At 37.7% G+C, this 26354-nt stretch overlaps 1 protein-coding gene and 1 long non-coding RNA gene across 12 annotated transcripts in view; both read left to right on the top strand.

Moving 5' to 3' along the window:
• Positions 1-17055, top strand: part of DDHD1 (DDHD domain containing 1) — a 109203-nt gene extending 92148 nt beyond the window's left edge. For 7 of the 10 annotated variants that reach the window (XM_040477172.1, XM_040477168.1, XM_040477165.1 and 4 more), the window contains 5 exons: positions 3112-3261; positions 5158-5410; positions 6420-6611; positions 9414-9497; positions 14348-17055. In XM_040477172.1, coding sequence (XP_040333106.1) covers positions 3112-3261; positions 5158-5410; positions 6420-6611; positions 9414-9497; positions 14348-14529 — 861 coding nt within the window. In that variant the 3' untranslated portion in view covers positions 14530-17055. The remainder of the gene's footprint in view (positions 1-3111; positions 3262-5157; positions 5411-6419; positions 6612-9413; positions 9498-14347) is intronic. The other 3 variants (XM_040477174.1, XM_040477173.1, XM_040477169.1) reach the window with 1 other exon arrangement.
• Positions 17056-17373: 318 nt separating this feature from the next.
• The window catches only part of LOC121031777 (uncharacterized), a 21271-nt gene continuing 12290 nt past the window's right edge, over positions 17374-26354 (top strand). Inside the window, exons 1-2 of one of the 2 annotated variants that reach the window (XR_005790882.1) lie at positions 17374-19329; positions 24756-24800. This is a non-coding gene — a long non-coding RNA (uncharacterized LOC121031777). Of the gene's footprint in view, positions 19330-19994; positions 24801-26354 lie in introns of those variants that run through there. The other variant, XR_005790881.1, reaches the window with a different exon arrangement.

The following is a 26354-nucleotide window of genomic DNA, read 5'->3' as shown; positions in this document are numbered from 1 at the left end:
CAGGCTCTATGGTGTCAGTGTAGAGCCGGAGCCCAATGCAGGGCTCAGACCCACGAACCCAGGGCTCAGGACCTCAGCGAAAATCAAGAGTTGGACACTCAACTGACTGAGCCACCCAGACAGCCCAGTTACTATCTACCATTTCAAATGCTTTTTCTTATAGTTTTAATTTAACACAAGTTAATTTTCCTCAGCCTTCAGACATGTCGAAGTTACCCAGTCCTTTAAAAGCAAACAAAAACTTTCTCAAACCTTCTTTAACATGGAGGTAGCATTTTCAAAATACATATTCGTTATTGGGGGAAAAAAAGAAGAGTCGCTTCAGATGTAGTGTGGGGAAGAGATTAAAGGGACGTAAAACTGGAGGCAGAGACAAGTATATATAGTTCTAGTCCAGATGAAAGACCATGAGGTGAAGTGCAATAACTTCTTAGATGTTGGAGATGAGATGGAATGATGAATTTGGGACGTCTCACCCATCAGGATAATGGGACATATGAGAGAAGTTAGGCAACCTTAAGAGGTAAAGTGTCATGTTCTATATATAATCCAGTGCTGCTGACCACACCAGTTTTCTAGAAGCCCTCTCGCGTGCCTTTCATGTATACTGCATTATCGTGGTTCTCCTTTCCCTCCCCTTTTGTAGTCTTACCTCCTTCCTCTGCTAATCAAATGTAGTTCTCACTAAAGCCCTTCTCCTTTTTTCTTTTTTGTTTTAATTTTTTGTAATGTTTATTTATTTTTGAAGTAGAGAGAGAGAGAGAGAGAGAGAGAGAGCGTGAGTTGGGGAGGGACGGAGAGAGAGGGAGACACAGAATCCAAAACAGCCTCCAGGCTCTGGAGCTTTCAGCACAGAGCCCAATGCGGGGCTCAAACTCACCAGCCATGAGATCATGACTTGAGCCGAAGTCGGATGCCCAACTGACTGAGCCACCCAGGCACTCCTCCTTTTTACTTTTAAATGTTTGTTTATTTTGAGAGATATGCACTATGCATATCTATGCACTTCATAAGCCATCTTACCACTTCTCTTGGTTTTACGTGTCACTTCTGTAATGGTGATACATAGAGTTGGGAGATGACATATCCAATTCTGTATCTCTTGCCTTAGAATTTCAGCCCCTGTAAATTAGATACGTTACAGATACTTCAAACTTAATTGTGAACAAAAACAGAACTTACCTAGAGTTTCCTGTTGCAGTTGATGGAACCACTGTCTTCCCAGTCAGCCAGACCCAAACCTTGTGACTTGCCTCTGACTCATTCCTCATCCTCATCTTCATTCAGTCATATTGATTCCACCTTCTTCTCTCCCATTTCTATTTCTGAATGGAACATCTCGCCCTGCCCAGGTTCAGATTGTCTCTTGTCTAAACACTTTCAGTAGTTTCCTAACTTGTCTCTGAGTCACCAGACTCTAAATTTTCCAGTTCGTCCACATACTACTACCAGGTTTACTAACCTCCTAAAACATGGGTCAAATCCTGTTCTCCTTCACTACTCATAAAATCGATTAAGTCCTACTTTTTTAACCAAGTAGTCAAGATTCTGTGCATTCTCATTCCAAGTTACATTTTCCTGACACCCAATTTTTCAACTATGTCAGACTACTTATTCTTCCTAAATTGAGCCAGGTTCTCTCCTGCCTCTGCTTTAGTTCATGTGATTGTATCAGCCTAAAATGTCCTCCTTTCTGGCCCCAGTGACCAGCCCCAGGTGTAAAAATCCTTTTTGTTTTCTATGGCCAATGCAAATGCTTTCTCCTGTGTATCAGAAGACAAACAGACTTTTCTCCAAAGAAGACATCCAGATGGCCAACAGACACATGAAAAGATGCTCAATATCATATCCTTTGCATAAAGGAAATGCAAATCAAAACCACAGTGAGGTATCACCTCACATCTGTCAGAATGGCTGAAATCAAAAACACAAAAAACAGCAAGTATTGGAGAGGATGTGGAGAAAAAGGAATACTTGTGCACTGTGGGTGGAAATGAAAACTGGTGCAGCCACTGTGGAAAACAGTATGGAGGTTCCTCAAAAAATTAAAAATAGAATTACCATATGATCCAGTAATTCCATTAATGAGTATTTACCCAGTGAATTCGAAAACACTAATTCAAAAAGATAAATGCACCCCTGTGTTTATTGCAGCATTATGTACAATAACCAAATTAGGGAAGAAACTTAAGTGTCCATTGATAGATGAACGGATGAAAATGTGGAATATTACTCAGCCATAAAAACAAGAATGAAATCTTGCTATTTGCAGCAACATGGATAGATCTAGTGGGTACAATGCTAAGTGAAATAAGTCAGCCAGAGGAACACAAGTACCATATGATTTCATTCATGTAGAATTTAAGAAACAAAACAAAGGAACAAAGAAAAAAACAAGACAAACCAAAAAACAGACTCTTAACCATAGAGAACAAACTGATGGTTACCAGAGGGGAGGTGGGTAGAACGTGGATGAAATAGGTAAAGGGAATTAAGAGGACACTTACTGTGATGACGTTTGAGTAATGTATAGAATTGTTGAGTCATTATATTTTACACGTGAAACTAATATAACAATGTTAATTATACTGGAATTAAAAAAAAACTTAACAATGTGGAAAACAATGCTTCCTCCTGTAAAAACTCTGAGGTGGAATTAATTATCCCTCTCTTACAGCAGGCTTTCCCCCTATTCATTTATTTTATTATGCCTCCCCCACAGGATTCCTCTGCCTTATTGGTCTTTATTAAAACGTTGATAGCATTAGAATATTACTTCACACAAAATAGTAGCTTGATAAAACTTGGACTAGTGTGTGAAAACACACAATGAAATGGTCTTCCTTCTCCTTTTCTTCTTCTCATTTTTTGTTTTCTGTTAGATTTAAAGATAATGAAGTTGCTTCTAAAAATGGATTTTTTAGACTAATTAATGGTTGGCATATAATTATGGCAGATACCATCTGAACAAAGCTTGTGAAAAAAGACATATTTGAAGATATTTGAAGATAATTTTATTGTTCATATTTTGCCATGTGTTATGTTGTGCCCAAATTCTGCTGAGAAAAACTACCACCAGTTTTAAAATTTGGGATGACTTTATCATTTTAGGTTGAGAATTTCTTCTGCATGGGATCCCCATTAGCGGTTTTCTTGGCATTGCGTGGCATCCGCCCAGGAAACACTGGAAGTCAAGACCATATTTTGCCCAGAGAGATTTGTAATCGGTTACTGAATATTTTTCATCCAACAGATCCAGTGGTGAGTTGCAGTTATAGACATTTTTCCCTCAACATTAAATTATTCATAAAAGACTCTGTATGAAATATTGCAAGGTACAACTGAACTAATGAGAATGAGTTGATTTATCTGATTATATTTTCATAGGTTCATATCTTTAAGACATTGGTGTTTTGGTTAATTTAGGGCTCGGAAATACCTCAGAGGTGATCTATGTTATAAGAGCATAATGTAAAACTATTATCTCTGGACAAATAGTACAAGGAATAGGAATCTTCTGGACTGTCTAACCACAACCAATTGTAATACCAATAACCCAGCAACCACAAATTTTGAAAATTCCATTTTAATTTTTTTTTCTTTAAAACATGCTACCATATTGAAATGTGTTTGGTAGACCCTATTTGAAATGTATTAAACATGAAAAAGTGGAAGAATTTATTTTAGCCTGGTCGAATTTTAAATCTGGGGTTTTTCATTCTCTTTTATGTTTATACTGTTAATAATTTTTTAATATTAATGTTTTATGTTTTTAACACTCCAGTGATCTTGCATCCGGGTAAATTGTATACTACCAAGTAAGATTTTTAGATGAGAAAAACGCTTCTTAAATCTTTTTGGGGACAAGTCTAGATAGAACTAAATTTAAAAGAAACTATTTTAAATAACCTTCATTCTCAGAAAGTTTGCTTTGTGTAATTGTGTGAAGTCTTTTCAAGTATCTTTAGCTAGTACCAAGTAAGTATAGCATTGATTAAATATTAAAATTTTAACAATTCCCTATGTGTTAAAGAATCCAAAATGCTATCTTTAAGAAATGAATTTCACTGAGAATCTAGTATTAGATTCAAATACAGACGGCACAATCTTGGCCAAGTCACTCCCAAGACTTATCTATGTAATGCAGATGACAAAATTTTACCTCCTAAAATGGTTAGGATTAAGTAAAATATATGTAAAAACACCCAGCTAACCATTTAGTATTTCATTAATATATATTCATTTTACTCATTATCTTGTAACTTGAAAGTGAACTTGAGTTTGTAGGGGAACTCTGAGTTATCAGTGTATACCCTGTCCTTGGTATAATCTTAAAGTTTTGTTATATCATAAAGGAGGGCTCCAATGTCATTTTATTAAGTTATTTTTTATTATTCATTTTATAGTTTTTCCTGTGATTTTTTTAAGTAAAGTTTTTTTAAATAAAGTTTATGTCAGAACTGTGCTAAGCAATATTTACAAATGTTGTCTGTTCTTGCCAACATCCTTGTGAGGTAGGAAGTGTTAATCTGATTTCTACAGCTCAGGAAACAGTGACTCTGAAACCTTGTGACTTGGTAGGTATTATTCAGTTAGTGACAGAGGCCAGAATGTGAACTAGGGGAATTCTAATGCCAAGTCCATTCATTTTCTTTTCTGCTATATCATCCCTTCTTCACATTAGACAAATGGTCTTTAATCAGCATCTAATTTGTGCTGTTACTATGTTAATCTATTTGAAAATAGAGTTTACAAAGAGCTTCTAAGATGTTACAGATTGGCTTTATTTACTGTGTCCTAGTTTACTGTTTATTGCTTCAGCTTTGTTGGTGAGACTAACATAAATCTAATTGTTATATGATATCAGAACCTAATAAAAATGAATCTGTTTTTCTGAAAAACAAATTAATGGGCACTGTTAGCTTAGACCAACACTAATTGGTTTTTTCCATAATCTCATCATTAAGGATATATAATTAGACCAAATTACATATTATTAATAGTGAACAAATGGGAATGCATGTTAGAAATACCAGGTGTTTTTTTTAATTCCCTGAGGTCTATTGAGCATGCAATAGAATAAGAATAAACAGTTTACTAAAATCCAAGCATTGTGCCTTAATGTTGTGTTTCTTTGCATTTTTTTTTTAAATCAAGGCTTATAGATTAGAACCATTAATACTGAAACACTACAGCAACATTTCACCTGTCCAGATCCACTGGTATAATACTTCTAATCCTCTACCTTATGAGCATATGAAGCCAAGCTTTCTCCACCCAGCAAAAGAACCTACCTCAATTTCAGAGAATGAAGGCATTTCAACAATACCAAGCCCTGTGACCTCACCAGTCTTGTCCCGTCGACACTACGGGGAATCTATAACAAACATAGGCAAAGCAAGCATATTAGGTAATTTCTCTTAAGTATTTCTTATCAGTAAACGTAAGTACTTTTTTAGATAGGCATTAAATTTGAGGTACTTGAAAATACTCTACATATTACAAAACACCCAACATTTAATCCCCATGTCTAGAATTAACTACCCTCTCACTGTTCATACTTGAGAGCTAAAATCCCCAAAGTTCTCTAACTAGATCAGATCTTGTACATTTAGAATATGAGATAGCTGGATAGACAAGGAAAGGTCTGGGAATCAAGGCCCTCATTTTAATCTTGGCCCTACCACCTACTATGAGATCTTGGGGGAAGTCCCATCATTTTTAATGGTCTGCTTCCTCATCTGTAAAATGAGGGAGTGCTTGAGTTCTAAGGGTGTCCCTGCCAACCAGTTCTGCAATTCATGTCTTAACAGTCTCTCAAACCGTGTCTGTCCTGGGGTCAACAAGGATATTTAATTTCTTTGAATCATCTCCAGCACCAGCCACAATGTTTGGGGTAGCGCTGGTTTATGTGCCTCTTGAATTTGTCCGTTTTTTTTAGTTACAGGTTGCCTTAATATAAAGTGCCACAAGATGGCACTATAAATAGGCTTTTCATTGAGATTTCACTTTGTCATACTCCCAGATTTGTTTATTGATAGCTTTTTATAACATACTCACTTAACTTCAGTAGTAAAGCATATCAATAGTAAATATATGCCCCTGTCAATGGTATGATTCTTTCATTAACGTTTTTAATCTTCCCAAATATTGTAATCAACAGTGATCACTTGAATAAAATAGAATCGTTATTCTTTTGTACACTGTATTCCTGCAGTTTGTACAACTCTCATTCTATTCAACACCATTTTTACTTAGAAACCTACAGTGTAAATTGTAACTTTCCTATGTTCCCACCCTGGAAAAATATGACTAGGACTTGGAACCTCTGCCAATTGGCTGTAACTATGGATGGTGCTCTTTAGCTTGGTATGTGGTGTGATTCCAACAGACTGACTGCCCTGTTTTGCGAAATATAGGGGCTGCTAGCATTGGAAAGGGCCTTGGAGGGATGTTGTTCTCGAGATTTGGACGCTCATCTACATCACAGCCATCTGAGACATCAAAAGACTCAATAGAAGACGAGAAGAAGTCACTTGGCTCGCTTCCCACTACCACTGTTGCAACACAGACCCTTCCACATAGCAGCTCTGGCTTTCTGGATTCTGCATGTTAGTTCATATTTTTCTTACTCTAAGTTAATACTCTATCTCTTACAACTCAAAGGCGGGGAGGATGAAGATACTAACGGTAGCAGTCAATTCTAAAATGTAAAGCATAAGTTAGCTTTTTTTTAAAAAAAGTACTTTTCCTCTGATTATATTTTTTATTTATTTTTTGAGAGAGAGAGAGAGAGCATGCAAACAGGGCAAGGGCAGAGAGACAGAGAGTATCCAAAGCAGACTCCACACTTCGCATGGAGCCTGGCACAGGGCTCAATCTCACAACTGTGAGATCATGACCTGAGCTGAAATCAGGAGTTGGATACTTAACCGACTGAGCCACCCAGATGCCCCTGATTATATTTTTAAGTATAATTCCCAGGTAAATGCAGTTTTGCTCTCTGCATTGGTGAATGAAGAATTAAGAACATTAATAATCAGGGCCTGGTGGCACAAGGGTCTTAAACACCGAGCATAAAACAAATCTCTTTGTGAGAAAGCACCCTGATTTTTAGAAAGTAGATTTTTAAAAAAATACGGTCTTCTCAGCCTTAAAAATTCATGTAATTGCTTTAAACCTGTGCTGTGTATATTCTTGATACTTTTTAAAAGCCATCCTGCTGCTAATTCCAGAGTTTCATTCATCCAACCAAATTACAAAGGCCTTCAAGCTTATATTGTATTGGATCCGCTGTGTGGTTTCCAGTTATATCCCAGCTACCTAGTGTAAAGTAGATATTCAAGAAATGAATAAGTGAATGGATAGTTATGCTGGACTTAGCATTAGAATGGAGCTCTATTTAATTCTTTCCAGTAGACTTCTAAGGTTTAAAATCTTGCATAGTTGTGAAACTCTTATACATTTAATATATATTTAATCCCAAGGGTCTAAATTTGAGCCTTATTTTCAAGTGTCCATAAAAGAAGACTAATAAGTCCTATTTTTCCATTGACTTATATAAAGAAATGTAGATTCTCAGACTAGCTGCTTTTTGTTACTATAGCAATCAGGGAAAACTTTTCCTTTCTTTCTCTATAAATGTTTAAACAGATTTTATTTCAGATACTTGTAGCCTTGTCTTCTTGCTGTGTCTGCTACTCTGTATTTTAAAATGACCAGTGTCCATTGCCATCCATCAAACATACTTAAAAAGGAAGTTCAAGTGTGGTGGTTCTAGAGGCTGGATCTTTCTCCACAGTTAGCCCTACTTCAGGAGCCATTATCCCGGACATTCCTGAGTTGGACATTTCTATTCAGACCAATAGCATTTTTTAACTTACTCCTATTTATGTGAGACTCTGATTACTAAAAATTTTATAATTGTAAGCCTTTTGAACACTGCCTAGAAAATTCATTTCAGACTTTGATATTTGTATAAAATTCATTTTTTTCGTTTTCTTATTATTGCTGGCTTAAGCTTTCACTTCTACTTATTCAGAAATGCGGCTGTAAAAATACAAAACTGTTGTGACATACAGAGATCACAGCTCTAAAGTTTCTGAAGAAAAATAGTTTAAAAGAATTTTGTAAGATGACAGGTAAAAAGTCACAATTCCTTGTAATGTTAATACACAGCAATGATGCTAGTAAATAAACATTAGGGTGACTGAGGGAGCAAGAATGAAGTGGGATTTGAGCCCCCAAGAAAGGGTAATGAAGACAAAGAGAGAATCCATAGGATCTGAAGGAAGAAAGCTGTTTCTGTGGTCTTTTTACTATTTAACATAGTAATTTCAAAATGATAACAGAGAAACCTGTTTCTTCTTTCAGGACAACAATTAATAGAGGTGCTCAGCTGCATTGCATCATTATACTTTGATAGCTTAACAAAATACATTTTCTGTCAGTCTTGCATATAAATTCTTTCTTTGTTGGTCTTAATGGTAAAGTCCTTGTAGACTATAGACTCCACTAAATATGAGCTAATCATGAGTCTTAGTTACAGATATTTATCTCTAGACATAGATGTAACTATTAAAATTAAACTATTATAGTAGAATTCCACCTTTTAAAATCAGATTCTCAAGATTTGCCTTACTAATTGTTAGACTTGCTTCAATAATACACTCTTCTTTGTAATCCTGATTTGGATGTTTTTTTATGTCATAGTTGCTCTATTATGCACATAGTGGCTGTATCTTGCAAATCCTAAAACCTTTCCTCCTTAAGCCTTCTTTCTGGGATTTGGTCATTGTGATTAGGTGATTCTGGCTTCCTTCCTTTCTTCGTTCTGCTTGCATTGATTGCCTCAGTTCCTGATGACCTTTATTCTGAAGCTGCCAACTTTGATTCTCTTGCTTTTTGAGGGTAGGATGGACACAGGCTTTGAATTTTCATGATCCATCAGGGTTTCTCTCTTTGAAGAGTATGTGTTGTCAATTGAAACCACTTTATTCTCATCAAGTTGAATATCAATAGCTAGTCTTCATTTCTTTTGAAAAGTCCGGGCTTGTTTATGGTAGTTTTATGGCTTCATTTCTTGTACTCCCTTATGTTTGTATCATATTACGGAAAGAAAATATCTGTTTCTTTTAACATTGTTTTGCCTCAAGGTTAGAACTTAAATGAGCTATTAATTTTGGGGATATCTGGGTGTTAACAGATTATGACATTGTATTGCAAAGTTAACGATGCTTACATTTTCCATGAAAGAGCTCTTCATAAAAACCAAAGTGTGTACTTCTTTATGTATGCTAGGTTTAATCAGCATATTTGGGAGTGTTGTTCTAACTTTTGGCCACTGCATCATTGAAGGCCCTTTGTAACCATCAGCCAACACTTTACAGCATCTTGTGTTTTTTTTTTCACAGATTTCAGACTTCAGGAATCGTTCTTTAATCTCCCACAACTTCTTTTTCCGGAAAATGTAATGCAGAATAAAGATAATACCCTCGGTATGGTATATGTCAGGAATAGCACTCAGAGTACAATAAAAATGATCCACTTATAGGTCTTCTGCTCACTGAAAACTTGCATCAGTTCTTCTATGAGATCAGCTTGAATGTTAACCATTACAGACCATTTGATATGTAATTTTTTCCTGTATATTCTAACCTTAAATAGTAGGGGTCCTGAAACCCAAGTATTGATTAGTCCCTTAGTGTGCTAAAATGATACTCCTATACATTCCTACAAAGAAGCAACCTTTTGGAGACAGAAGAAAAGCATGAGGTCATCTTCCTCCTTTATTGTCCCAAAGGCTGCAAAGAGGTTCACTGTTCTTTACATGTAAGACATTTAGATATAAAGTCTCATAGTGTAAGAAATGTAATTATTCCTAGGTATTCAGGTATCAGTACCGCTACTACTTAGGGCTGCGCGTGTGCCCTAGCTGCTGCTATCTGGTTTCAACACAAATATTTTTTCTTTAAGAAGGGTAGGTTGGCATTTAAAAATTAGCATTATTGGATACAAGAGATATTTTCAGTCTCTTAATTCTTAGCAGATTCTAAATGTACCACTAAGGATTAATCTTAGTTTAAAATCATTTTTATCATTAACTTTCATTCCTTTTTCCACAGCTCCTCTCCTTTTCCTTTTCCTTTTTTTTTTTATTTTTTAATATTGGATTTTGTCTTTAACAAAAAATGTTACAGGTTTTTCCTTGGATTTTTAACCACATTTAATTTTACAACTTCTCTATGTAATTGCTAATTTCCATACATATTTCTTCTGTTTTCAAAAAAACTTCCTTGATAAAAATTCCAAAACAGTATTTTAATATAACAAACTGGTTTGTGTTTTTATGCTCCCTTAGCAACAGTTTGTTTTGATGAAACTTCATGAATTTCCCTTAAGGAATGATCTTATATAAGTGCTCTCTCTGCCCCCTGCTCATGTAATAGTTAGTCACATCCATGAAGAAATTATTTGACTTTGGTTTTTGCATATTTAATTCAACACAGAAGTTAATCCACTCATTTATCCTGCGTTCAGGTAGCCCTTATACGTATTATCTTAAAACCATCCCAGCTACCTAAACATTAACTACACCAAACTGATTCAAATGGCAATATGTGTATGGCTTCTATTTCTTTTCCCCTGCTTTTTTGCATTTAACAATGATTTATTAAATGTTTACCATGAGCCAAAGTACCAAGATAGCCACTAGAAAAGATACCAAAATGAAACAGACTTCAGTACTGCCCATAAAGATACTAAATGCTAGTGTGGAAATTGAGCATTTTCTAGAGAATATATATTTACCTAGTAGAGAAGTAGATTGCTACATAAATATTTATAACATATGGTAGATGTGATGAGCCACATAACAAAGGTACTGGTAAAGGACTCCGTCAGTTCTAGGGAATGAGAAAAAGCTTTCACCTTGAAAAATTATAAAAGGCTCTGTGGAGGTAGAATTTGGACACACGGTGATGAAAAGACATTGCAGGGAGAAGAAACAGCATACGGAAAAGCACAGGGTATGTAGAGGTATGTATGTATGTAGTTAGTTTTCTTGAGAAGAGCCAAGGATGAATAGAAGGGAATAGTTCTGAATGTGATTGGAAAAGCTTCTTAAACCAGATTGTAGAGGGCCATCTCCTGGAGTTTTTTTGCATTCAAGATTTACCTACAAAGCCCATCTGTTATCAAACATTAGGTATTTGAATATCTTTCAGGACAGATTAGTGTTGGGAAATTATTTTGGCAGATATGAAAACTGATTATAATATCAAGGATAGAGAATATCCTCAAATATATTTGAAATTATAACAGTTCACAAAATGTAAATATTCCTTGATTTCAAACACCTAACCACATGAAATGTATAGTTGCTCTGAGGCAACACAGAAATAACAAGGCATAATTTACCCAGCAAGAACTCAGCATAATCTTTTTTACTATGAAAGAAGCTTTTGCTAGTCATTTGAAAACACAATTTGCTTTACTGGTATTTTTCTTGGTGTCTGCCTGTAGCCAAAAATCATGCAATTATGACCAAAATTAATACTTACAAATAAGATTACTTTTAAGATTCATTAAGTTTTTGAAAATTTCTCTCCAAGGAAGTTAAAGTGTTTCCATTAAGCAATAGAAACCTGTCCAATTAGTACACATTTTAAGACTAAGATGTGCACTTCCTATTCACATGTGTTATGTTTTCTAATACAGTATCCATGTGGACAAGCCTTGTGCAGAGAGTTCTCTGATGAAAGCACAGTCCTGATGACACTTCACCTCCTACATACTTCATACACTGCAGACATTCACTCTGGGGAATAGGAAGGGAACTAGGCCTCTGTGCCAGACTCCCCAGAAAAGAAAATAACCCATGCTTTAAGGCAGTATAAGACAACTGCTGATGATTGATAAGATCCCACAGTATTTTTTCTCAGTTTCACTTCTCTTCAGTTCAGGATCTCGTTCCTTTCTTTGTGGATAGAGGAATTCTAGCACTTAAGGCACTCATAAGAGAGAAAAAAGGGACAGAGTGATGATATTATGTTTTCCTTTCTCTTTGACCTAATTCAGTGAGTAAAACTAGGAAAAAACTACCCGCTGTGTTGTGCCACTCATTTTTGATGTGCTAATATTAAGAAAATAGGTCCAAGGCAACTCCATATAGATTTAGGCCTATTTGGGCCAAGAACTCATCTCACGGCACATAAAGAATGGTAACTGCCATCTAGACCCTTGCTCCCTTGGGAATTCTGTGACCTACATAAAAGGAAGAGACGTGAGACGAAGGCCCACCTTATTCCATCCATCCGCCTGCAGAACCAACACCTGTGAGGTCACCTGCACTGGCAGCCATACTACCTGTTGTAAACCTTGGAAGGAGGATGAGAGACTAAAACAGATTCATCGGGTACAGGCTGGCTACCTAATTCCCGTTTTGATGAGGATAGCCTACACATAAATAACCAGGGTGAGAGATGGCAAGTCTAGTTAACCATACTGACTGTAGGTGGTAAGAATGACAAGGGCATAGAGTAGGGCAATAATTAAGTTCAGCATTTGAGTGTCTAGTATATGAAAGGCAGTGTTTCACAACAGTAACCACATTTAAGGATAAATCTCAGGGACATAAAATCAAAGCCAAATAATAGTTGTTATAACAAAACAGAAATCCGTTTTTTTTTTAACTTTAAAACAAAAGTTTAACTTAAGGCTGTTGGACTAGGAAAGGCTGTTCTACAGTGGCATTTTAAAGTAGAAATGATAACTTCGTGGTCTTTGCCGATATTAATGTGTAGGTTTCTCATCTCTTCTGTTTTTCATTTTATTTCTCCTCTTTTCTTTGTAACTACCTCCAGCTTGACTTCTCTTCTTCACGCTTGAGAATTCCAGTCTCCTCGTTTTTCATCTTCCTGTATCTTGTGCCAGAATGTGCCGACAAATCGAACTCAAATGTCCTATGGAGTACAAGAGATAAAAGATTCAGACATTACTACCCCCCAGTTCCCCATATAGATTTCAGCTATTTCTGCTGTATTACAGATTAGCTTATTGTAATTTAAGTGAGAAAAAAAGTTTTTAAAAATTTGTAAATATATTTTACAAGTGTTTTATAACCTAATTGGTATTTATGCTGCTTAAGGGTAACCTTAAAATATACAGATAGATCAATGGGCATTCCTTGTCAGAAAAGCATAGTTGAATAGAAAAGTAACAACTCTATGCCCTTTTAAATCACTAAAAGATATTGTCACAAAATACCTATTTAAAATAAGCATTAGCTAAACATTTATATGAAATCATTCTCTAGAGTGATACGATTTCCCATGTGCAACTAACCAAATTCCCAGTGTAAAACAAAACCCAACTTTTTCTCCAGCCTCATTGATTTTTGCCACTTGCTACATCTTCTGGCACTTGGAACAAAGATTTGGGTGTTCTTTGTTTTTAAGATAGCTCCTTCAAAGTCATACAGCTCATTGACTCTTTTAAAGGAATTCCTAGAGATCAAAGTATTATTTTTCTAAGTGTTTTATCTCTAAGGACTTATTAAATGGATCCTTTGCAATTCTCTTATAGCCTTGATTTTTCTCCAACAGGTATTGCAAGGACTTTCTGTGGCTTTTAGAAAAAGACTTGATTAAATTCACTGAATTGTTTGAGCACAGCGCTGTTATAAATGAAGTCCTTCCTCCCAGGGACCACCACTGTTCCTCCTGGTTTAACTGTCCCAGCCACCCAGTGGATTCTTTATCAAACAGACATTTAGTGAGGACTTGTATGTCTCAGGCACATGTGAGGCCCTGCTGACTGCATGGGGACCAGGCTGTGCCATGGCGGCCACATGGGGAGGAAAGCAGTCTAGGACTACAAAAAGTAACCACAGAATGAGGTGATGGAGAGGGCGTTTGAGTGACCTGCTGCATGCACTCCCAGACATTATTGCACATAAGCCTGGCCCACACTTCTGCCAGAGGGCTGTTTTTTTTATTTTACAGATTAGGAACAAAGATTAAATGGGAAAGTTAGGATTTGAGGCCAGTTTCTTTACTCCAAACATATTCTATGATACCAAGTGATTTGTTTGTTTTATTCCTTTATTATCCCATACTGACCTAAGCATACAAAGGAAAGGACTCTCCCAAATAGAATCCTGAGCTATTGAGTCTGTCTTGGGTGTTTGTTTTCCATGAGATTAGAGTGGAAAGTCACTTTAAAGAGGGGGGAAAAAGGATAAAAGAATCATTTCTATTAGCTAAATTTTTATTCTCAACTCTAGGTAAAGTCTATATAGAACATATTGTAATACTTATTCACTTGTTTGACTTTCTTTTCCTTTCAGTGGAATTGGATCACAGAATTGATTTTGAACTCCGAGAAGGCCTTGTGGAAAGCCGCTATTGGTCAGCTGTCACATCTCATACCGCCTATTGGTCATCCTTGGATGTTGCCCTCTTTCTTTTAACCTTCATGTACAAACATGAGCACGATAATAATGCAAAACCCAATTTAGATCCAATCTGAACTCTTGAAGGACACTAATGGCCCCAAACTGATTTCTTCCTGTTAAAATATGTGTGTCAAGATATGATGGAGATTTCAGGTTTAAGTGTGTTTCGGTTTTGTTTAGGGCAAGAAATATTTGAATTTAAAGCACTTTATTTAAAAAACAAATATTTTTTCAGTCCGAAAGAAGTTATTTACACTTTTCACCATTTTAATTATGAGTCTGACAGAGCCTCCTGCAGAGAATCAAGCAAGACCTGGAATTGAGTTTGGGTGAACTACGTTATAAATCACAATCTAATTTCCCCCAAATATAAAGGCATATTAATGAGTTGAATCTAATGTATTAACCAAAATATGTTGTAACTCTAAAATGGTCAAGATCCAGTGTAGTCTACATAAAGACCACAAGGTGTTATTACTGTTGTCGATTTCTGCAAAAGCTTCTATTTCCACAGGTCCTTTGACAGAAGAGGATAACAGAGTTTAAGGTGTTTTTGAATTTAACTTGCTTACAAAAACTAATGCTAAAAAAAAGAAACAATATTTGAACTACTGTATTTATAATTTATTACCTCTAACTGCTTTATTTCAATACACGAAGCATTACATTTTTAAAATGTTTCCTTTGAACAATTTAAGAACCACATTTCTTTTCTATAGTGTTAAGACCCTTTTTTCCTCAAAACTCCATCTTTGTACTCTTCAGATGAATATATAGACACTGTGGCATACTTTCAGTATTTTTGTCATTAAAAACTTGTGGTTTCACATAAATAACACTAGTTCAGTTATTTTGAAAACAAAATGAACTTTTCGTTATGTCACATGTACCTCAGAAGAAAGCTAAAGTTTTCTAAATTTGACACAAAGTACTTCATCATGGCTACATTTCATTAACCTTATGGGAAAATTAGTAAACAACTTTGGAGTGGTGAATACTACAACTATTTTCAATATATAAACATCTGTGTGCCAAACAATTAACATATATAAAGGGATGGAGTGCCACTCACAAATTTTACTTGTGAAGTGTTCGAGAAAACGTGGTTGAGACACAAGACACAATAGATCAGGATCCCGAGGCACTGGAAGAGTATTCCTCCGCTGTGATTGTCTCCACAGTGCTTTTCATCTGAGGAGCTCAAAGTGCTTTAAGATTCAGTCATCTCTGTAGTACTCCTTGAGGTAAGTAAATGAGTGTTTTCCTCCTGTTGTGTGTTAATACGCTAAGGCACCAAAACATTTTAAAGTGCCTTGAATTAGATTACAGAGCAAATAGAAGAGCTCAGATTGAAGCTGCACTGTATTCTTTTATATGCTATTCAGTGACTACAATTCCCACGTGACCTCTTAGTAGTTTGCCGACAGTAATAATAACAGAAGTTGCAATGCGTAATTTGGAAAGAAGACCGTGAAGCCGATATTTTGTCCTGCTTGTCGTATATGTTCTGTGGTTCTCACATACAAAGGAGGAGTTACTTAGAAGAGACCAGTAGCCATCTCTACCCCAACTAACTCACTTTTGAGCGGCTTCCCCTAGGTTCCACGTAAGGTGCTGTCTTTGCTTATCTTCCAAGGATTTTCTTAGCTGCCCAATAATTGTCAAGCTGGGAGCAAAGTTGGTCAGTTGTGCATCTCACCCACTCCGTTCTTTACAAAAAGCCGTGGAATCTGTGGGCTCACCTGTAGGTTTTCCTGAGCACCATCAGTCCCTTGTCCTGGGCTTTCATGGAATTTGCACAACATAAAGCACTTCTTTTGAGTGCTTAAAAAGGCCCCGAAGCCCCGTGACCAAATATGTGACTCTTGCTATAAAAGGCTTTTGATGAGATCTTCGCAAAGCTGAAGCAATCTCTTTCGAATTTAGAGACTCCTATGAACTCAGGTCACTTTCATACCCTGTTTTATTTCATATGTCTACTTTAGTTCTCAGGAAAATTAAACTCCTGTCTCATGTGACCGTCTCATTAAAGGTACTTGAAGCATATGTTGCTGCAGGTGGTGTGACACTCGTATGTCTGAGAGCTTTAAGGGATTCATTCTTACCAGTAGAATGCGAAGAGTCCTTTTTCCTGGGGACAGTAAGTCTATCAAACCTTTTAATTTGATATGGAAGAAAAAGAAAAAGATATTCCCATAGCTATAGCACATTATCTGCTTCTCTTTTTTCACGTTGAGAAAACAAAATCAAATTTAACCCCACGGAGTTTATCTGAGTTCTTGAAAAGAGCAACATTTCAAACCCCCTTTTCAAAATTAGCTATTCTGGATTACTGAACAGGTGTTTTGTTTTCAGTGTATTTCATCAACAGAGAGTAGAGATGGTGAGCTTGACTTGATAGTACTCTTCTTGTTTCCATGTCTCTGCATGTTATCATGGAATGTACTTGTATATATTCAAGTAATATACAGAGTATGTGTAATTCCGGCTTGATTTAGAAGCTAAGTCCGTTACTGAGTAACATTTTGCAACTTTATTCCAGCAAGTACTAAATTGGCCAAAAAGTTCTGTTTTTGATACCATTAAAAATTTATTCTCTATTTTGTGTACACGCTATGATGATTCTTCAGAGTATTGGTCATATCGTTCTATTTTAATCCAGTTAGGGTCCCAAGAATTACCAAAACTTACAATAAGGGAGAATGTTTTGGATTAAATCTTACCTTATTTTTACTTTGAAATTGACCTTTGCTAAAGCCTTTTTGTTAGTTCGTAACTTTATTTTCTTTTAAAAAAAAATTTTTTTTAACATTTATTTGAGAGAGAGCACTAGTGGGGGAGGGGCAGAGAGAGAAAGAGACATAGAATCTGAAGCAGGCTCCAGGCTCTGAGCTGTCAGCACAGAGCCCAACCCAGGGCTCGAACCCACCAACTGTGAGATCATGACCTAAGCGAAAGTCAGACACCCAACCGACTGAGTCACCCAGGCACCCCTCATCACTTTATTTTCAGCAGTAGTTATGTTATAATCCAACATTACTGTATTTTAAAACATAATTATAAAGTATACTGGGCTTCCCAAGACCTATCCCTCTATAAAATGTGAAGCAAGCCTTATGAATCTTATCTTTTACCTCTTTCTATTAAAGCGCATCTGTCAGCCTTTGAAAATTCTCACACTGCACATGTTCTATAGAAGCCTCCAGGCAGTGATGTGTGAACATTCATCTTCATTCTTTTTCTCTCTGTTGTTTCCTCTTTGGGGGCTGAGGTATCTTAGTCTGCAAGGCATTTCACACACCATATGCCAGGTTTGCATTCCCCCTGCAGAGTAGCCGGGGAAAGAAACCGTCAGGGCAGTATCACAGCTCACCACTCATTTCAGTGATGGCACCTGAGCCCCTTAAAGTGGAGCAGACCAGACCTAGAGGTTTTGCTGTAAGGCCTGCAGTAGAGGAAAAATAGTTGAATGGCTTTCTGATTAATTAGGTTGGTTAATATTTCTGTCTTCTCAGCTACTACATTTGGACAATTGAGAAAATTGAGTATGTCTTAAAAGTATTTAATGTCTTTTTAAGTTTAATCTCTATACCCAATGTGGGGCTCGAACTCACAGCTGAGAGCAAGAGTTGCATGCTCTTCTGACTGAGCCAGCCAGGTGCCCCTGTCTTAAAAGTATTTTTAAACAATCCTGTTGGCATGGAAATGGAGCTAAAGAAGAAACGTGTGACACTAAGTTAGGGTCAAGGCAGAGCTAAAAAGAGGGTATAATAATCATACACTGGAGAAAGAACTAGAATTTTACTAAACTGAGTGTTGGCCAGTTGACGTCTGTGGATATTCTCAAGTTGTCTCTTACCCATATTCTGCTGTCATTCCTGGACCTCAAGCCTCTGCCAGGAATTGGATGGTCCTCTGACTGAATTTGAAACACCTGCATTAAATATTTTTATGGTGAGGTATGGGCAATATGTATAATTTCTTGATGTTTTATAATAACTTACGTGAAAAACTTTTGCTGTACCTACAAAGAGAAGATTTGGTAGGAAGCACCCCCACTGAACTCTTAACTATATTTCCTCTAGCTGGATCTAGAGAGCCCATACAACCCACACTGTCTTCCTGTGTATTCTCCTTTTGCATTGGTCCAGGGGAAAGGAAGTTGCAAGGAAATATAGTATTGAGTTTAGAGCAGTGTTCAGTATGACAGGATCTAGAATTTCATCTCGTTTCTTAGTAGATATCAGTGCTCTGATGAGAACAGCCTCAGTTATATACATCCTGTTTCGGTCTTCAGTGGATGTTTGTGATAATGACCGAAGAATCCTAAAGTTTCAGGGTTTGTACAGATTTTAGAGGCCATCTGGTCCAACCCTGTTTGAGTTTCATGTGAACATTTGAATAGCATAAAGTCATCAAAAGTAAAGCCAGAGGAGAGGCAGCATGTGAGGTTCAGCACAAAGACTCAATGAAAGACTGAGTACACAGCAGTAGAGAAGGGAAGTGATGGAGTCTGTACGGAAAAGTAACGACTAAGGATAGAATTCTAAAGCTGGAAGCAGCATAGAGATCAATGTTTTCCAAAGCATGTTCTGCAAATGTCAACAGATGTTTTTTTCAGAAAATACGTTTGGGAAATGCCAAATTTAAAAAAATCCTTTACAGCAAGACTCTAGGAGTCTTTGATACACTAAATCCAGTAAGAATCTATCTGGTACTGTTGGGGATCAACCAGGGTAGGGAAGTTTTCCCAAACTTATTCAACCAGACTTTTTTTTTTTTTAAATTGGAATCTACTTTGAGAAATGCTGATCACATTTTGTTACTTCATTTTACAGAGAGTTGCCCCTTCATGTGATTTCTTCATTTGACAGGTGACTACTCCCACCCCGTAAGAGCACGTGGCCAGCCAATGACAGAGTCAGAATTAGAACCTAGTCCCCACCCCTGCACCCCCCACCCCAACCCATTCCCAGTACTGCCTGCTTCCTTCCCCTAGTAGATCAGAACTTCTGAAGAGCAGAAACTTTCGGTTTTTGTGCATCCTTCCCACCCCACCCAGTCCTCTTGTGTAATCTGAAGCTTTACTGGCTGCAGGCTCTTGACAAGTGGCTCTGGGTGTGGGTTCCCCAGTTGGTCTCCTTTGTTTCCAAGGCACTCATTAAAGAGTGTCCTACCGGATCAGGACAGAGGGCTTCTCAGGTCTCAGACTCAACATACTCAAGAAAAAGAAAAACCAAAGGATGAAAAAATTAAATAAGAAAAAAAGGATACCCCGGAATCTTTTATTCGTTTTCCATTTTGGTGACAAATGCAACCTTGGTAGGGAAGTTGCGTAGCGTCAAATAACATTTGATATTCCTTTCACTCCCTTCCTTATTTGTATGTTGGCCTTTTATCAATTTATGACAACTCCCCACCAAAATGGTACCAACATAGGTTAACAGAAATTTTTTAATTTAAGTACTTTTTGGAGAATAGGAAAATTTTTGATGCTGCTGTGGGTGGGTGTGTGTGTGTGCTTGTTTCCCACCCCCCCCCCCCCCCAAATAATCTCTTGGCAGATAGCAGGAACTTTTCCCCTGCCTTTGTGTTTGGATAAGGGTGGGAGCGTGCTTAGTATTGTCTGTTACCTTATGGTTTTTCACTTATTCGTAACTTGCTTCCTCCCCACCCTGCTGTTGTCAGGATATGTTGGGGAGTCACTCTTTAGGAAGATTACATGTGGTCTTCTGTTGGAGTAAGATGAAAAACAAGTGTATTAGCACTTCACCCTTAATGATTTCTCCTGGAAAACATCGAGCATCGTTCATACCTTCCCTTGACTACACTACCACATGCACTACCTTCTCTGCTTGATCTCTGAAAATGTTTGATTCCTGTGAGATTTGTCATAGAAAAATATAGCCATTTTTGGTTCTAAGGTTGTCATAATAAATCCAAACTCTGCCAGTAAGAGTCTGAGGAGCTTTTTGCTTTTTGCTGCTAGGTACATTTCTCAGAAGTAGCCAGCACTATGACTCTCCCAAGACTCTTATGTTGTCTCCTTTTTTCAGCTTCTGTGACCTCTTCTAATGTTCACCCACTCTCCCTAACGGTACGAAATGCTGCCAGTAGTTGCAGTAACGACTCTTAGAAGGTGGCCTTTCTCTTTTTCCTTTCTTACCTCTCATTTTCAATAGTCAAGAAAGGTTAATTTTCTCAGAAACTTCAATTTTTACAAAAACGTTATTCCTATTTTATCTCTGTAGAGATCTGCTTGCGTGGCAAAAAAATAATTTTCATTTTAGAATTGTTCCATTTTGATTTTTCTCAGCTGGAGCTAGTGCATGCACATTTAATGTCAGGGAAGCAGGTGGGGGGGGAGGGGGTAAATGTAGTTTTCTCTCAGATTATACTATGTTTCTCTAGCTGAATCGATCCATTCATTATCTCATTCACTAGGGGCAAGCAATTGTGCCCTATGGTAACGGCCTGAAAGAGTAGACTGTTCTAAGCATTCTTAGGATCATAATCCTCCTGATCCTATACAGTTTATGGTAATCATCCCCAAAAGTTTATGAAGGGTAAAATAGACTAAAATCTACACATTCATGAGCTATGGCCACAGTACCCCCTCCCACTAGGAGGATTGGTGGCCACAGGGACACACTGACTCCTTCAAGAACCCCAAAATACATGTAAAGAGATTGGCACATTCAGATCTTGTACAGTTTAATCCATTACAGTTTACCAGTCCAGAGTTCAAAAGATGACCACAGTTCTCAAGCTTTCAGGCTAACCTGAATATGCGATAAGTGATAGAAATTAACCCCATTAACCCATGCCAATTAGCTACATGCTAGCATGGTTCCACCTCCCATTGGTTGGTGCCACAGTGACTGAAAAGTAGGGTTTTAGATGTATGCTGTAAAAATCCAGGAATTTCAGTGCTGGACAAAAGTAATTCCTTAATGGGGTATTGACCTTAGGTGGGGAAACAAGTGGCCAGGATGGCAGGACTATATATAGAATTGAGGCAAGATAGTGTGAGGACTGGAGAAAGAAAAGGCAAACGGGACTGGAAGAGGAGACTTAGTGCATGGTTGTGAGAGTCTGACAGCTTAGATGTTCCAGAAAAGTTAGCCCAGAGTTATGTTTCTGCGAAAGGGGAAGTAGAGTAACATAGGTCTGATCACAACATTCCTTCACTTGAGCCCTTTGACGACTCCCATTTATCAGTGCAGGCTCCCCGTGACCTAGCCCATCCTAAGTCTCCTGCCTGATCCACTGCCTATCCCTGGCAATCAAATTTCTGTGACAGCAAACTGCATCCCATTGGCCTATGAGTGCATGCGTTTTAGTATAATGGTTACCTGTCGTACTCGTCTGCCCAACATCTTATTTCTTCTCTTTTTGGGTCCTCTCAATCTTCTCATGAAGTACCACCCCAGCCCTGCCCACTCTATATGGTTCTAATAGAGCTACAAATCCTACAAAAGTCTTCTTGCAACCTTAACCATGTCTGGTTAAAATTATATTCTGCTTTGTATGAGTCCCTATTAACACAGCTCTATCCTAGCACTGTCTGTACTATGGCCAGGCAATGGGTACAGTGATTAGCTTGGAGATAGGCCCATGACTGAAACTAGACTGAGCAGAGGCTTTTCCATGGGATCTTATTTGCTGGCCTTGAAATGCAGGTAACCTTCTATGGCTATTAACTACAATCCAGTGTGATATTAGCATGGAACTCTGTGGCCAAACTCCACCCCTTCCTCCTGCAACATAGATTATGTCTGTCTGCTATGGGAGAGAAGGCAGCATCCACACATGAGCAGGGCCAAGAGTTCTGGGAGAGCTGAAGCCAGATTTCCCAGTTACACTTTCCTTGTATTTGTGTAAACTATTTTGAGATGCGTTTCTGTCCCTTGGAAACAGAAGAGTTCAAGTTAATGATCACTTGACCAAAAATAACCTCCACATCCCTAATGAAAATTCTCTCTTTGGGGACAACATCCTGTGAAGCCTTTCCTCAATCCCCTGGTTGAAATTAATTACTGCTTGTGAGCCCCATGCTGTAGCCTTTTCAGATTGCTATTGCAAAAATAGCATAACCTGGATGCCTTATAAACATGTCTCACAGTTCTGGAGGCTAAGAAGTCCAAGACCATGGCACCAGCAATTCGGTGTCTGCTTCCTCATTCACATGAAGAGGAAGGGGTAAGGACTCTCTGGGATCTCTTTTATAAAGGCACTAATCCCATTTGAGAGGTCTCCACCCTGCCACCTAACCTCTTCCCAAAGGCCCCACCTCTAAACCTATCACATTGGGGATTAGGTCTCAGCATATGAATTGGGGAGAGACACATGTTCAGTCCATAGCACCCCCCTATTAGCAATGTATACCTCAATAGTTGCACTGGTTTCATTCTTCCTTGACTTGGAGTTTGTTTATGTATCTATTTTCCTCATTTGTAAGATCTTTAAAAGTAGAGAGCATACCTAAATCATCATTGGACCCTCCATAGGGCAACACATAATAGGCTCTTAAATTTTTTGAATGATATCTAGACTACTATGTACCAAGCTCAATTCTAAGAACTGGGAATAACAGTGAATTTTAAGATGTGAACATTCATGCTTTCATGGAATTTGCATCCTAGTGGGAAAACTATCTGACGAAAATTCATGGGAATTGCTGAATTGGGAAAAACCTTGAGGAAAGGTAAACGCGACCTGGAACCAAGAGGCTCAGACAAAAGGGACCTTGCTTTTTACCACCACCAAAGAAGGCAAAATGAGCTCTTAGGGCGTGGCAAAGGAGTGGGAAGTATGTCAGGATAGAGTTCAAAATAGAACTTGAGCATACTTTTTAAAGCTAGTCCAATTAACCGGCACCAAATGAAAATGGCCAGCTAGATGCAATTACAGGCACTCCCCAACTTGTGCCCATGGTAACTCACTGGCAGTTTCCTACGGAGACCAAAAATTATTTACTTCTTGCCATATACTCTTCCCTAAACATAACAATGCATGTTCACATCTCTCTATACTTGCCATCCTTTCACCCTGGAATGTGTTTTTTTTCCCATTTATGGGACCGTTACCTATTTTGAAGTCAGTAATCACTGAATTCATGATTGAGAAAAAACAAAAATCAAAAAGCAGTGCTTTCCCAGTTCCTTCCAGCTGCAGAATGTTTCTCTCTATACTAGACAGTAATTTATGATTTACCCTCTCTGCAACTGAAACATAATGGAAGGGAAAACAAAGAGAAAAAGATGGCATTTGTGAGAAATGGTAATCGGGCAATTAATTTGTGTGAGAGACTAGAACATTTTGCTTTAGTGTTTTGTTTATAAAGAGGGGAGTGTACTCCCAAGTTTCAAATAAATATTAACTTCGGGACTACAACTTTTGGGGGGGGAAGGGCTAAGGTTTGTACCCATATATAAGTATGCCCCAAGGTCAGTCCTTACACAAAACTTTGATGGTTGGAGCACATGCACTAAAGATGACTTATGTGGGGAAAGGACAGTGGAGGGGAAGGACAGGTCTGGGAGAGAAGCTGGTCCCACAGGTAGTGACAGTGGAAAGTTACTCAGGCAATGGGAACAACCGGGGTGTCTTGTCTGGGGGCTGTTGGAGCCAAGTTGGAAAACAATTGTTTCTGACACATCAAAGCCTGGGAATTTTTCTCAACTGGATCTATGGTGGTAAATATTTGCTACCACCACCTGTTTTCAAAGTTTTCTCTGCTCATTTTTCCCCCTCAACTGTAAAAAAGATTTGATATGTCTACATACATAGGTATGAAAGCTTACAGCTTGCCAAATTTATTAAATCCTCACTTGAGTGGCTTGTATATAAAACCACTGTTAACCTGTACCTAACACTGTCCTAGAAATATTAGATGTATTCCTCCTTCCCCTCACAATACCTCTACGAGGTAAACACTGTTGTCAGGCCTTATTTTCCAACAAGGAAACCAAGGCACAAAGGTTTAGGTAGCCAGTGCCTGGTCACACACAAGATGATGGTGGAGCCATGTTGTAGGGATCCTTAAGCCTGTGCCCTGCTGCCTCTCCCAGCCTAATGTGTGGGAAAGTGTTCCAGATGGGCCTCAGGACCACACTCCACATACATATCCGTAGGAAGAGGCTGGGAATTGTGACTCAGAATTCTAGCTTACTCCCCTGCCTGTGGTCTCGATGGCTGGTAAAAAAAATAACCACAGTGCTTGCAAGTAGAATAGAAATGCGCACATTTCACAAGAAAAATAGACCAAGGTGATCACATCCTACTTTGCCTCCTTCAGGGCTGTGAGCAGAAAAAGCTGATGTCTTGACGAATGGGTTGCTCAGTGAGTATAATCTTACCTGTATTTCTTTCAGTACATACAACAGCTAAATATTCTTGTCTAAGAATAAAATCATCCTGGGAATGGTCAATCCACATACCTTAGGTTTAAGAAGACTGAAAATAACCTGTATTATACTCTGTCATAATCATCCAGGAACCACGTTTTTAATGGTGTTAAGTCTTTTCCAGAATTCAGACCCTGAAATCTTTCAGAATAAATATAAATACAAATTAAATATAAAGACACACACACAGGACATATATCAACAATCCTACTTGACAGGATTTAGACTGAACACTTTCTCAGGACCTAGGACCTCCATAATGAATTTGTTCTTCTCCACTTAACTGAGATTTGTTGAGTCCTGTGACCACAGAATCTAATAATACTTCATGTAAGTTTCAAGATCTGGGAGCACACTCATGTTTGTAAAAGCATTCCTCGTATGACCTGGTTGAGACAAATTCTATTAAGGAGAATCATAAAATTTGTATTATGTCATTTCCTAGACTTGTAAATGCTTTCCTAACTTCATATGCCTAATTTAACATAACAATTTCCTTTTGCTGCCCATTTTGCCTCACCTTTTATTAATTTCTCATGTCTAAATAGTTAATATTTGTAGCCTAAGGTGTGGCCATTATAGTGGGAGTAAAAGGCAACTGATAGATGACATCACACCATCACCATTCTCTGTTCGGAGAGGTCTAATCTTGTGATTTTGGCAACACTCTTCCTGCTTAAAACAAACCAAGGAATCATCTAATTAAACAGCTATCCCATTAATAACTCATCTTTATATTTTCATTAGCTAGATTTTACAACCTGTTCTCTGCCTTGATAATTAAATATTTCATCATCCGTATACCTTTAAGTTCATTGCTTAAAACTTGCCCCATGTTTTTGCTTTTAGCCTTTGTTCTACTCTTTGGTATGTCGCTAAACAAGCTGAGCATTCAGTAAACTATGCTCTTCTGATTCTTGCATAACACTCCAGAGTACAGTAGTCTTTTTGTTTTGGAGGGACAAGCTAAAGAGTGTTCTCGTTTATGTTATGGCAAATAATCTCAGATGTTATATAGGTACATATGTACTACTACACATTTTTAAAATATTTTACCTAAGTCAGCTCATAATTATACGTGGCATTGAGAAGAAAATGCTGACTGAAACAAAACGGTGAAAACAATAATAGTTTTGGAAATGTAATCCAAAAATACACTCAGATCTATGTCAACACGTGCTTGGGTCCTAAGTAATTCAGTAACTCACGCAGGCTCTTTGTCAGCTCTTCCCATGTTAACTGAGCCAGGGTGATGGTAGGACGTGCCTGGGATGCTGCAGATAATCCACTGTTTATCAAGTCTTGGCTGACCTTTAGTAAGTGGCCATTTGTCAAAGGAGGCATTAAAGATAGCTCTTAAATCCATTTGATATTTATTTAAGAACTTGAAGATCCTCCAGCTGGAACACCAGTGTGCCCAGGTATGTAATGCAATATTCATAATAGAACATTCTCTCTCAAGTTCTTTGCCTTCCATAATCAATTCACAA

The sequence above is a fragment of the Herpailurus yagouaroundi genome, unplaced genomic scaffold (genome assembly GCF_014898765.1).
Source record: "Herpailurus yagouaroundi ecotype Mexico unplaced genomic scaffold, PumYag 141, whole genome shotgun sequence".
NCBI lineage: Eukaryota > Metazoa > Chordata > Mammalia > Carnivora > Felidae > Herpailurus > Herpailurus yagouaroundi.
The sequence above is the reverse complement of the archived record's forward strand: the minus strand, read 5'-3'. Positions and strand labels throughout refer to the sequence as shown.